The following is a 13449-nucleotide window of genomic DNA, read 5'->3' as shown; positions in this document are numbered from 1 at the left end:
AAAAAAAAAAAAAAAGATGTAAAGTTATTACAAAGTACAAGCCCAATTCTGAAACTACTAAAGCCAACAGAGTCTACTGGTCAGAACCCTATGAAAATTTCTAAAATTTGACTCTCAATTTCTTGTTCCAGAATTTTAATCTCAGTTTGTGGACCAAATTCTGACTATTAGTGACATAAACCACTCTTCTCAAATGTCTCATCTGTTAAACCAAATATAAATTTCTCATCATTGACCTGTAGGTTCTACGTTACCTAGCTCTAATAGGCAAGCTCTTACCTTCTTCCCAACGTAACTATTTAACCTACTCTTTTTTTTCCCCCATTTACTCAACCGTCTAAAGTACATTTTATATATGATGTAACACAACTGAAATATTCTCACTAGAAAGATTTCCTAGAAGCCAGTGGTGGCTAATACCTGTAATCCTAGCTACTCAGAAGGCTGAGATCTGAGGATCATGGTTCAAAGCTAACCTGGGCAAAAAAGTTCATGAGACTTATCTCGAAATTAACCACCAGAAAACCAGAAGTAGAGCTGTGGCTCAAAGTGGTAGAGCACTAGCCTTAAACAAAAGAACTCAGGGCCTGGGCATCAGGGCTTACTCCTGTAATCCTAGCGATTCAGGAGGCTGAGATCAGAGGATCGCAGTTCAAAGCCAGCCCAGGCAGAAAAGTCCGTAAGACTCTTATTTCCAATAAACCACCAGAAAACCAGAAATGGCACTGTGACTCAAGTGGTAACGTGCTAACTTTGAGCTGAAGAGCTGAGGGACAGTTTCCAGGCCCAGAGTTCAAACTCTATGACTGACCAAAAAAAAAAAAACAAAACAGAAAACAACAACTTGGAGACCATGCCCAGGCCCCTAGTTGGTATCCCACAACTAACAAAAAAAAAGTCTATAAACATTAATATGGATACACAAATAACAGAAAGTATATAAGAAACTGCCTAACTACTAAGAGTTTATGAGTACACAAAGTTAAAATAACAGGAAATACTTTGTGTGTCGGGGGCCAGTTCTAGGCTTTGAACTCACCTATACACTGTCTTTGAGATGTTTTGCTCAAAGCTAGTGCCACTGAAACCACAGCTCCACTTCTGGCTTGGTGGTGGTTAATTGCAGATAAGAGTCTCATAGAGTTTCCTGCCCAAGTAGCTTTAGACCATGATCCTCAGATTGCAAGCTTCTGAGTAGATCAGTTACAGTCTTTTACTATGAGAATTGACGCTTACCTTCTCTTCACTATTTGTAGCTATCTCTTTTGTTTTTTCTTATTAGGTCTGTCTCCATTAACTCTGGACCCTAAAACAGCTCACCCAAATCTGCTCCTATCCAAAAACTACACCAGTGTATGGCATAGTGACATTAAGCAAGCACTGACTGACAATCCAGAGAGGTTTGACTCAAGTGTGGCTGTCCTGGCTTCCCAAGGCTTCACCTCTGGAAAGTGGTACTGGGAAGCAGAAGTAGCAAATAAGACCAAGTGGACAGTAGGTGTCGCCAAAGAATCCATCGTTCGTAAGGGCAGCTGTCCTCTAACTCCTGAGCAAGGTTTCTGGCTCTTAAGATTAAGGAACCGAACTGATCTAAAGGCACTGGATTTGCCTGCTTGCATTCTAAAGCTGACTAAGAAGCTCGACAAGGTGGGCATCTACCTAGATTATGAGGAAGGGCAAGTGTCCTTCTACAATGCTAAGAACATGGCCCACATTTATACCTTCAGTAGCATTTTCGTGGAGAAACTGTACCCTTACTTCTGCCCCTGCCTTAATGACGGTGGAGAGAATAAAGAACCATTGTATATTGTACATCCACAGTAATTAGTCATACTACTGTATAAATTCAGAGGCTATTAAATAAGTATTGAAATATCTTACCAGTCTCTCACTCAATTCTATTCCCAATTTATAGGAACTCAGAAAGGGTGAAATGTGATGTTTAGGAACATCACAAACATAAGCAGAAGGATCCTGACTTAAAGGACAGCTTGGGCTACATGGCAAAAAGGAAAAACAAACAATCAAAAATACAGCACAGTGGCTCAAGTCTATAATCCTAGCTTCTTGGGAGATAGAAATCTGAGGAATTGAAGTTCTCGCCCTGCCATAAAAGCTCCTGATGGTGTTACAGGGCTTATCATCACACCCAGCTGTAATTTCTTTTCTGGTAAAAACTTATTCAGGTTGGGTATCCTGTGGCTCATGCCTGTAATCCAAGATCCTCGGGAGGCTGAGCTCTGAGGATTGTGGTTCAAAGCCAGCCTGGGCAGGAAAGTCCATGAGACTCTTACCTCCAATTAACCACTCAAAAACCAGAAGTGGTGCAGTGGCTCAAAATGGTAGAGTGCTAACCTTGAGCAAAAGAGCTCAGGGATAGTGCCCATGCCCTAAGTTCAAGCCCCATGACCAACAAACAAAAAAACCTATTCAGAGCCAGAGCTAGTGGCTCTGGCTTGCCATCTCAAGAGGCTGAAATCTGATGATTAGGATTTAATGCCAACCCAGGCAGGAAAGTCCATGAAACTTTTATCTCTCCAACTAACCATCAGAAAACCAGATAGGGAGCTGTGGCTCAAAGTGAAGAATGGTAGCCTTGATCAGAAAAGCTCAGGGACAGTACCCAGGCCCTGAGTTCAAATCCCACCACTGGCATAAAAGTTTTTAAAAATTCATTCAGGATCTAGATAGATATTCTCTTGTATTTTATGTATCTTAAAGTTTTGCCTTTCAAGGCTAGCAAAGTGGTTCAGGAGGTAAAGCAACTACCTAATAAGCATGAGGCCCTGAGTTCAATCCCCAGAACAGTAAGAGGACAAAAGGGAGGCAATTACAAGCAAAATTTTGCCTTTTATACTTAAGAGGTTAATGGTTCAATTGACTAGGAAGTAGTTATAAGCATGCATTTATTATACAACTTCAAAATATATTAAGTGACTGGGCACCAGCAGTTGACACCTTTAATTCTAGCCATTCAAGAGGCTAAGATTTAAGGTTAGCAGTTTGAAGCCAGCCCAGGCAGGAAAGTCCATGAGACTCTTAGCTCCAATTAACCATTACAGTAGAAAGCCAGAATTGGAGCTGTAATTCTGGCTCAAAATGGTAGAACGCTAGCCTTTAGCAAAAGAGCTCAGAGACAGTGCCTAGGCCCTGAGTTCAAGACCTATGAATGACTCCCCCCCTCACACACACACACAAAGTAAAACATATACCAATCAGCTCAACCCAATGAGTCATAGATAGAACGCTGTACCCCAATACCACAGAATCACCAGCAGCTTCAGATTATTCTTTTTAAACCCAGAGGACAGCTGACTGCTGGTAGCTCATGTCTATAATCCTAAGAGGCTGAGTTCAAGGCCAGCTCAGGTAGGAAAGTCCATGAGACTCTTATCTCCACTTATCCTCAAGAAGTGGAGCTGTTGCTCAAAGGGGTAGAGCGCTAGCCTTGAGCAAAAGAGCTCAGGGACAGTGCCCAAGACCAGAGTTCAAGCCCCAAAACCAACCAAAAGCAGCCAAAAAAATCCCACAAAAAACAACCACAACCCCCCCCTCCAAAAAAAAACAAAAACAAAAAACAGCCAGGCCCAGGTGGCTCACACCTGTGATCCTAGCTACTCAGGAGGGTGATCCTAGCTACTCAGAAGGCTGAGATCTGAGGAGCTCAGTTCAAAGCCAGTTCAAGAAAAGAAAGTCTGTGAGATTCTTTTTATTTTTATTTTTTTATTGTGAACATACTGTACAGAGGGGTTACAATTACATGGGCAAGATAATGAGTAAATTTCTTATCAAGCATTGCAGCCTCCTCCTTTGTTTACCCTTCACATCCCTTCCCAGCCTCCCCACTCTGTGAGATTCTTATCACCAACAAATCACTCAGAAAACTGGAAGTGGCACTGTGGCTTCATAGAGCGCTATAGCCTTTAGCTGAAGAGCTCAGGGACAGCACCCAGGCCCAGAGTTCAAGCCCCACAACTGACAAACAAAAAAAAGAGGACACTGGCCATTTGCTTCTATTATAAAGCAAATAACAAATTTCAAAGGATTTATAATCATAAAAATCATATTAAAATGTATCTAAGTCATTCAGAACCAATAACCAGAAGATAATTGGAAGAGTTATATATTGGGGAATTTTTTTTAATGTTTAAGTCAAAAAACTCACCAAAAATCTGAAAATATTTTGAACTGAGTAATAAGAAATGGCATCTCAAAAGATGGTTAAGACATGGGCTGGGAAGGTGGCTCAGTGGTAGAGCGCTTGCCTTGCATGCATGAGGCCCTTGGTTCGATACCTCAGCACCACATAAGCTGAAAAAGCCAGAAGTGGCGCTGTGGCTCAAGTGGTAGAGCGCTAACCTTGAGTTGAAGAGCTGAGGGACAGTACCCAGGCCCAGAGTTCAGGCCCACAACTGACCAAAAAAAAAGGTAAGACATAGTTTTAGAGAAATATCTAGTCATACATACATGTACATTTTAACATGTAGGGGGTGGGAAGGTGGTTCAGTGGTAGAGTGCTTGCCTAGCATGCACGAAGCCCTGGGTTCAATTCCTCAGCACCACATATAGAGAAAAAGCTAGAAGTGACACTGTGGTAAAGTGCTTGCTGCCTTGAACAAAAGAAGCCCAGGGACAATGCCCAGGCTCTGAGTTCAAGCCCCAGGACTGGCCAAAACAAAACAAAAACCCCAAAGGGAGAAAATCAATAAACTTTTAAGAATGTAGGGAAAAAAAAAACAGCAATTTGAAATCATGGAAATTACATACTGCTGAAATTGACATCAACAGGAAATACCAACAAAATCAAAAGTTTGGTTTTTTTGGGGGGAAAGGCTAATAAAATCGACAAACCTCTAAGGAGACTAGGAAATAGAAAGTGCAAATAAAATATGAGAAATGAGCTGGGCACTGATGGCTCACACCTGTCATCCTAGCTACTCAGGCGGATATCTGTGGATGGGGTTTGAGGCCAGGCCAGGCAGGCAAGTCTGTGAGACGCTCATCTCCAATGCGCAAACCAACCAACAAACCCACTGAGCTGTGGCCAGGTGGTAGAGTGCCAGCCTTGATTGAAAACGCGCGCACGCGCACACACACGTGCCAAGTATCTGTAGATGAAATGGTAGCCAAGACTTGATGCTACACAATCTCATCCCAATCTCAACACCCAGGGTGCAAACACTCACCAGCACCAGCGTCCTTCCTCGCGGCTTCCCCAGCTTAGTTCAACAGTCTGGTACGGCGTGCGGCAAGCTTTTCCCGCCTTTTGCTGCCGGTAACCAATCAGCGCGAGGATCTTCGGTCCTGAGCCAATCAGCGATCCCCGCAGCAGGCCTTTCCCCCCCCCGCCTCCCCGCCCACCTCCTCGCGGTCCCGGAGCCGCCATGTTTCAAGGGCAGCGGGGCTGGTTCTGTGGTAGCGTCGGCCAGGACCTGAGGCAGTTCTGGAGTAGGCGGCTTGGCCGGAGGGGGACGAGTGAGGTGGGGAGGGTCGGAAGGGTGGCTCCAGGAGGTCCGCCAGGCTCACCCCGCGCTCTTGCCTCCGCAGTGGCCGAAGGCGGCACGGTCAGTGACTGGCGGGCCGCAGACTTCCTGTTCAGCAGCGACGCCTCGCACCCGGACACGCTGAGGTACCCGCGGCCCTCCCCGCGGCGCCTTCCAGCCCGGGACGGCCGCCGTCGGCCCCGGGTCGTCGGAGACGAGCCGAGCTCCGGCCTTGCACGTGTGTGCTGTGCTGTCCTCGCCATCGCCCCGCCCCGGTTCCACCCGGTGCCCGGGGCTCTTCCGGGATCCCGGCCTCGTGGTTCCGGCTGTCCCCCCCCCCCCCCGCGGGGAGCACTGCAGGGGACCCGCGTACTCCATGTCTAAAACCCAGATGACCACCTCATAGCAGTGCCGTTCCGATCCTGTGTTGTTCACACTTAAACTCTTCCTGGACATTTGGGGCGGGGGGGGGGGTGTATTGGGGGGGGTGTATTGGTCGTGGGGCCTGAACTCTGGGCCTGGGCACTGTCCCTCAGCTCTTCAGCTCAAGGCTAGCGCTCTACCACTTGGGCTACAGCACCACTTCCGGCTTTTTTCTTTTTGCTTATGTGGTGCTGAGGAATTGAACCCAGGGCCTCATGCATGCAAGGCAAGCACTCTACCACTGAGCCACCTTCCCAGCCCCTCTACCACATTTTGAATTCTCTTTCTCTTCCCCTGCCCATCCAATCCCCAATTAACCAACAGCTTTTACTGAGATTGCTCATGCTCTCTTCACATAGTTGCACTGTTTTGAAATTATTCATCCTTCATCCTTCTCTTTTCCCTTCTCCTCATCTCATAAAATTGTTCTGTGTACATATATATGTATATATATATATATTATGTATATGTATGTATATATGCACATAAATGTACATTAGTTACATCTGTTTGTCTATGTGCTGCTGAAGACTTGGCACAGGGCATCATGCATTCATGATGCTAGGCAAGTGCTCAGCCACTGAGCTACATTCCCATTCACAATTCTTTGTTTTTTCTTTTCTTTTTGCATTTTTGGTGCTCATACTAGGGCTTGAACTGAAGATCTCAAGCTCTTGCTCAGCTTTTTTGCTCATGGCTCATATTCTGCCACTTGGGATATACTTCCAGTCCAACTTTTTTTTTTGCTGTTTAATTAGAAATAGAGTCTGCTGGCTTTGAACTGTGATCCTCAGATCTCAGCCTCCTGAGTAGCTATGATTACAGGTGTGAGCCACAATTTTTGAAACAGTCAGGAACTATGACAAATGAAAAGGGAAACAATTTTTAGTAAAAAGACAAAAGATTTATATGTTCTGAATAGAAGCCACAGAGTATGGGAGAAAGATTTTTGGGGTTTTTTTGGGTCTGGTCGTAGGGCCTGAACTCTGGGCCTGGGCGCTGTCCCTCAGCTCTTCAGCTCAAGGCTAGCGCTCTATCACTTGAGCCACAGTGCCACTTCTGGCTTTTTTCTTTTTTGCTTATGTGGTGCTAAGGAATCGAACCCAGAGCCTCAGGCATGCAAGGCAAGCGCTCTACCACTGAGCCACCTTCCCAGCCCCGGGAGAAAGATTTTTGGTAGAAGAGGTTACTTTTCTGGCACAATGGAGCTATTGGAAGTGCCCTTCGTGCCTCTCATCTCCCAAGTTTGTGTGGGTTAATTCGACTTGATATTCCAGGAGGAACTTACCATCTATCAAGGTCAACTGGAGGCAAGCCTGAAAGAACTTCAGTCTTTGAAAAACATGCAGCAGGATGCTATTTCTGAGTCCAAGGTGAGAAGCAAATTAGAGGGGCTGTAAATAGAAGTGGAATACACTGTCATTTTGACTTCAGCTACATGGGTGCAAAGGTGTGTGTGTGTGTGTGTGTGTGTGTGTGTTAACATATATGTATGTCAATACACCAATATACTGAATGACACATGGACTATGCAATTTTAGAAAACTGACACTTTAAGGTGGAAAGAAAAATGTTCCATAGAATAAGTTTTCTAACAGTAGATAGAAGAGATTGGCATTCCACTCTTACTGTACTGATTCTTTTTTTTTTTCTTTTTTTCTGGTATTGGGCTTGAACTCAAGTCCTCACACTTACTTATTCATGACTCCCACTACCACTTGAGATGTACTTCCAGTACAGTTTTTTTTGTGTTGTTGTTGGTCGTGGGGCTTGAACTCAAGGCCTAGGTGCAGTCCCTAAGCTCTTTTTGCTCAAGTCCAGTGCTCTACGACTTGGAGCCATGGTGTCACTTTCAGCTGTTGAGTGGCTGAAGATAAAGAGTCCCATGGACTTTCCTGCCCAGCTGGCTTCGAACCACAGTCCTCAGATCTCAGCCTGCTGAGTAGCTAGCTAGGCATGAGCCAACAGTGCAAGATGATATTACACAGGAAGATATGGCTCCAATCCCATCAGCCCTTAAGTAGATACAATTTAGCATTATGAGGTTTATCCTGTGAATGAGAAATAATTAAAGGGACTTCAATAGGGCCTGATTTCATCTTGCTTTGAAAGTATCCCTGGTGGATACTTGGAGAGAGGTAATGGTGAAGACAGTGGTTAGAAGACTATAGAGTGGTTTCAGAAATGATGGCAATGTCTGGACCTACTGAGTCAATTCTGAGAAATAAACAGCTTGAGTATATGATTTGGAGATAAAATGACCTGGATATGGTGACTGATGACATATGAGGAGTGAGTGGGGATATCAAATAAGCAGTTAGATAAAGCAGCCTAGAAATCAGCAGCTGGTTTCAGCTGGAGATGCGTGTTAAGATAGATAGATAGATGATAGATAGATAGATAGATAGATAGATAGATAGATAGATAGATAGATAATAGATAATTATTTAAAGCTGGGATCTGGTGGCTTATGCCTGTAGTCCTAGCTAGTCAGGAGGCTGAGATCTGAGGATTGTGATTCAAAGCCAGCCCGGGGGGAAATTCCATGGACTCTCAACTCCAATAAACCACCAGAAAACTGGAAGTGGCATTTGTGGCTCAAGTGGTAGAGTAATCGCCTTCAGCTGAAGAGCTGGGGGACAGCGTTCAGGCCCCATGACCAACAACAACAACAACAAAAAGATAATAGATAGTATTTAAAGCCATGGAAAGAAAGAAGATTACCTGAGAAGACAATGTAGAATGTAAAGGAGAAAGAGCCTACGATAGAATATCAAGTAAACCTAAAAGTGTGTTGAGAGGAAAGTGGAGCCAATAAATAAGAATGAGAGGCATAGTTAAGTGGCAGAGGCTTCCCAAGCAAAAGTAATGCACTGGGTTCAACCCAACTACCACAATAAGTGAAAACAAGTCATTTTAAATGAGAAGACAGAGAGATACTGGTAAGAGAGGGAGAAAGGGAGACCACAGCTACAGAAGAAAAGGAGTTAAGACTATCTTAAGAAAGCAGTTAATAATGATGGACCGTAAATCCAGGTTGGATATGTTATATGATGCTACAAGTTTATGAATAGAAATGGAGGGGGTCAAGCTGGGTGCCGGTGGCTCATGCCTAGAGTCCTAGCTACTCAGGAGGCTGAGATCTGAGGATCGCATTTCAAAGGCAGCCCCAGCAGGAAAGTCTGTGAGACTCTTTATCTCCAATTAACCACTCAAAAACTGGAAATGGCACTGTGGCTCAAGTGGTAGAGCTCTAATCTTGAGCTGAAGAGTTGAGGAACAGCACGTAGGCCCAAAGTTCAAGCCCCACGACTGACCAAAAAATAAAAAAGAAAGAAAGAAAGAAAAGAAAAAGAAATGAAGAAGTCAATGAAAACAAAATTTCAATTAGATCCAACAATTGTTATAATGGGGTACTTGAGTAAGCCTAGAGCATACAAAGTTATTTTGTAGACAGTGTAATTGCTGGGGATGAGAAAAATCCCACGGGTGAAGGAGAATCAGTGGCTAAAGCCGTATAAATTATTAGAAAGGGGGAAAATGAGGAACTGAGAAACCAGTAAGATAGTCCACCTATGAGAAGATTGTGGTCACCCAAGAAAAGAACCACAGTATAGTAGAATTTCGTTTTTCTTTGCCAGTCCTGGGGCTTGAACTCAGAGCCTAGGCACTGTCCCTTAGCTTCTTTTGCTCAAGGCTAGCACTCTATCACTTGAGCCACAGCACTACTTCTGGCTTTTTCTGTTTATATGGTACTGATGATGAACGGAACCCAGCGCTTCATGCATGCTAGGCAAGCACTCTACCACTAAGCCACTTTCCCAGCTCTAGTAGAATTGTTTGTCAATGTTTTCAACATTGCTCATATCTGTTTCTTTTATACTGTCCTAGCAATGGAGTGATATTCCCGAGCTCTGATTTCCAGATAAGGACAATTCTTCCAGGCTCTTTCTGACCCTAGTCTAATAACACTATTTGGTATCTACTGGTTTGCCAATCTACAAAGGTATAAAATGTTTGATTAACTCCACAATGTTATCTAGTAAGTGGCACTGGTTACCATGCCAGTACTGCAACAAGAATCAAGATACTACTTTTTGATTCTTTCATTCTAACCACTAAACTAGCTATAGAAAAAGGAGTTAAGTCTCCCAAAGGGAGAGAAAATGGCCATTTGTATGGTGTTTCTCAATGTGTGTTAGTACTGGTGGTATGGGTCTCCATCCCCAAATGCTAGTCTCAATAACCATGGTGATGATCATGGAGGTTTCCAGGAAAACAAGGTACAACTGCAGCAACACATTTCCCTGGAGTTTCTAAAGCTCCATCAGTTCCTGCACAGCAAAGAAAAGGATATTCAAAATGACCTCATGGAAGAGTGGAAAGTCTTGAGCGAGGAGATGGAGCACAACCTGAAGCAGCTTCAGGAACAATGTTTCCTTGCCAAAGACATGTTGGCGAGCATTCAGAAAAGGATGGACGAGAAGAACCACTATGACTTCCTCAACGTGAGTCTCTATATTAACATTATGGGTTTACTTAAGAGTTGCGGGGAGAAGGGGTGTGAATGTATGTGCGTGAGAAAGATGTAGTAGTGGCCTTTCACCACTAGGGGTATCCAAAGCAAAGCAAAACAAAAACTAGAACTACTTGAGTGCTGATGTCTGGAAAGAAAAGGAGATTACTCATGTTTTATGCTGAGTAAAAACTTTTACCCTCCTAGAAACAAGACAATAAAATACTACATGTAATACTACTTATTGGGTATTTTTATATTTTCATAAAGTACATTAAAGCTTTATTTAGAAATTTAAAAAAAGAGCTGGGCGCCGGTGGCTCAAGCCTGTAATCCTAGCTATTCAGGAGGCTGAAATCTGGGGATCATGGTTCAAAGCCAGCCCAGCAGGAAAAGTCCATGAGACTCTTTTTTATTTTGGGGGGGGGTCCGGTCGTGGGGCCTGAACTCTGGGCCTGGGTGCTGTCCCTCAGTTCTTCAGCTCAAGGCTAGCACTCTACCACTTGAGCCACAGCACCACTTCCAGCTTTTTTTTTCCTTTTGCTTATGTGGTGCTGAGGAATCGAACCCAGGGCCTCATGTATGCAAGGCAAGCACTCTACCACTGAGCCACCTTCCCAGCCCCTCTGTGAGACTCTTATCTCCAATAAACCACTCAGAAAACCAGAAGTGGCGCTGTGGCTCAAGTGGTAGGGCGATAGCCTTGAGATGAAGAACTGAGGGACAGCACCCAGGCCCAGAGTTCAATCCCCACCACCAACAAAAAGAAAAAGAAAAAAAAGAAAGTTACAGCCTGTGTTGAAGCTTTGGCTTATGGTAATCATAAACTGATCTATCTGCAAAGCTATTTGCCACTTTGCATCGAAAACTCTATCTAAGGTGACACTGGTTATCACCTCATTCTAATTAACCAAATTAAAGAAGAGTGGCCTTGGGTCTGGGGTATCGTGTGTGTGTGTGTGTGTGTGTGTGTGTGTGTGTGCGCGCGCGCACGCGCGTGTGTTTTCTAAGAGTACTTGGGAGCATAAAATACTAGCTTCCCCTAAATTATTGTCTGAATGGCTTTTCTTGATTCCAAGAAAAGGAAATCCTGAAAAGAAAATCACAGCAAGGCAAAGCCAGTTTATCCTAGGTCAGATCAGAACTGGCGTATGAAGGTTTTGCAAAAAAAGGTTATTGGGCCCAGTTGGGATGATCCTAAGTACTGCTGATCAAATTATGTGGCAGTCAGAATTACCACAGACATTTCTAGGATTCCTAAGCAGGATCTGATGTCTGTATTTCTCCTTTCCTCTTTTAGGACATCAAACAGCTTTTTGATAGGTAAGTGCTTCCTTACGGTACTCTTTACACCATTCCTTCGGTCTGGAGGGTATCTAAGCATGAATTATTTATGTCCCCTGCAGCTTGGAGCAAACAACGATGGCACTGGAACCCAGACAGCTTATCTCCAGAAGTCTGAACGTAGGCCAGTTCAAAGGTCCCATCCAGTACAGGACATGGAGGGAAATGCAGTCTATTCTCTCTCCAGGTACCAGTGTGTATGCATTAGTGATTCCTAATCTATGCTTCCTCTGTGGGACGTTTTCTGTGATGTTAAGTAGTTCTTTTCTTTTCTTTTTTGGTCTGAGAACGGGTACCTGACACTTTCACCACTGGCTAGTGCTCTACCAACTGAGCCATGCCTCCAACCCCCCACTACCAACTAATTCTCAACATTTTGTATTGTGTGTGTGTGTGTGTGAATGAACTCAGTCAGCTGTGAGAATGAACTCAGGGCCTGGCGCTGTCTCTGAGCTTTTTCACTCAAGGCCAGCACTCTACCACTTTAAGCCTTAGAGCCACTTCCGGTTTTCTGGTAGTTAATGGGAGATAAGAGTCACAGAGAGAGGCTGGGAAGGTGGCTCAGTGGTAGAGCGCTTGCCTTGCATGTATGCGGCCCTGGGTTCGATTCCTCAGCACCACATAAGCAGGAAAAAAAAAGCCGGAAGTGGTACTATGGCTCAAGTGGTAGAGCGCTAGCCTTGACCTGAAGAGCTGAGGGACAGCGCCCAGGCCCAGAGTTCAGGCCCCACAACGGGACCCCTCCTCCCTCCCCCCCAAAAAAAGTCAACCAGACTTTCCTGCCCAGGCTGGCTTTGAATCCCTATCCTTAGATCTCAGCCTCCTGAGTAGCTAGGATTACAGGTGATCCACTTAACATAGTTATTCACAACTAAAAAAAAAAAAGTACATATATTATTAACTAAGATCACAGTTTCTTTAGATTACTTTAGTTTTTAATCTATGTCACTCTAAATCCCAGGATCTCATCTAAGATACATTGCTCTTCACTGTCATATTTTTTCAGGCTGCTCTTGGTAGTACTTAGAATTCTTGATTTCTGAAGATTTTGAGGAGTACTACTCATATATTTTATACGATGCTGTGCTATTGCATTTGTGTGCTGTTCTCATGATAAGATTTAAGTTTAAAAAGACTATAGTGTTAAATTATCATTTTCATCACTTTATAGCAAGTGTATACACTCCTAACATGATTTATGACTGTTGATGCTGGCTTTAATCACCTGGCTAAGATAGCATTTGCTAGACTTCTCCATTGTAAACCTATCATCTCTTCTCCTTCCATACTATACACTATGGAAGGCAACGACTCAATACAGCTTACCTTGTCTTAACTGGGGGGGGGTGAGGGGGGTCCAGTTGTGGGGCCTGAACTCTGGGCCTGGGCGCTGTCCCTCAGCTCTTCAGCTCAAGGCTAACACTCTACCACTTGAGCCACAGCGCCACTTCTGGCTTTTTCTGCTTATGTGGTGCTGAGGAATCGAACCCAGGGCCTCATGCATGCAAGGCAAGCGTTCTACCACTGAGCCACCTTCCCAACCCCAATATAGCTTACCCTTAAGGAGTGAATAGTGATAATTTGCCCTCTAGTATCTGCATAAATTATTTGGAATTCTGTTGCATGGGAAATGTGTCCCTTCTGACTACTTTGGATGTCAAATGATAGATTTTTTTTTTTTTT

General features: G+C 44.1%; 2 protein-coding genes across 2 annotated transcripts in view; both read left to right on the top strand.

Annotated features, from left to right (window-relative positions):
* The window catches only part of Trim69 (tripartite motif containing 69), an 18642-nt gene extending 16762 nt beyond the window's left edge, over positions 1-1880 (top strand). Inside the window, exon 3 of the mRNA XM_013009976.1 lies at positions 1283-1880. Coding sequence (XP_012865430.1) covers positions 1283-1824 — 542 coding nt within the window. The 3' untranslated portion in view covers positions 1825-1880. The remainder of the gene's footprint in view (positions 1-1282) is intronic.
* A 3504-nt stretch (positions 1881-5384) lies between these two features.
* LOC105980987 (chromosome unknown open reading frame, human C15orf43) overlaps positions 5385-13449 on the top strand; it is a 35943-nt gene continuing 27878 nt past the window's right edge. The window contains exons 1-2 of the mRNA XM_013009975.1: positions 5385-5448; positions 5548-5629. Of these exons, the coding sequence (XP_012865429.1) occupies positions 5385-5448; positions 5548-5629 (146 nt within the window). The remainder of the gene's footprint in view (positions 5449-5547; positions 5630-13449) is intronic.

Source organism: Dipodomys ordii, unplaced genomic scaffold, assembly GCF_000151885.1.
Source record: "Dipodomys ordii isolate 6190 unplaced genomic scaffold, Dord_2.0 Scaffold11, whole genome shotgun sequence".
NCBI lineage: Eukaryota > Metazoa > Chordata > Mammalia > Rodentia > Heteromyidae > Dipodomys > Dipodomys ordii.
Note: the sequence above shows the minus strand (reverse complement) of the source record. Positions and strands in the feature narration are given on the sequence as shown.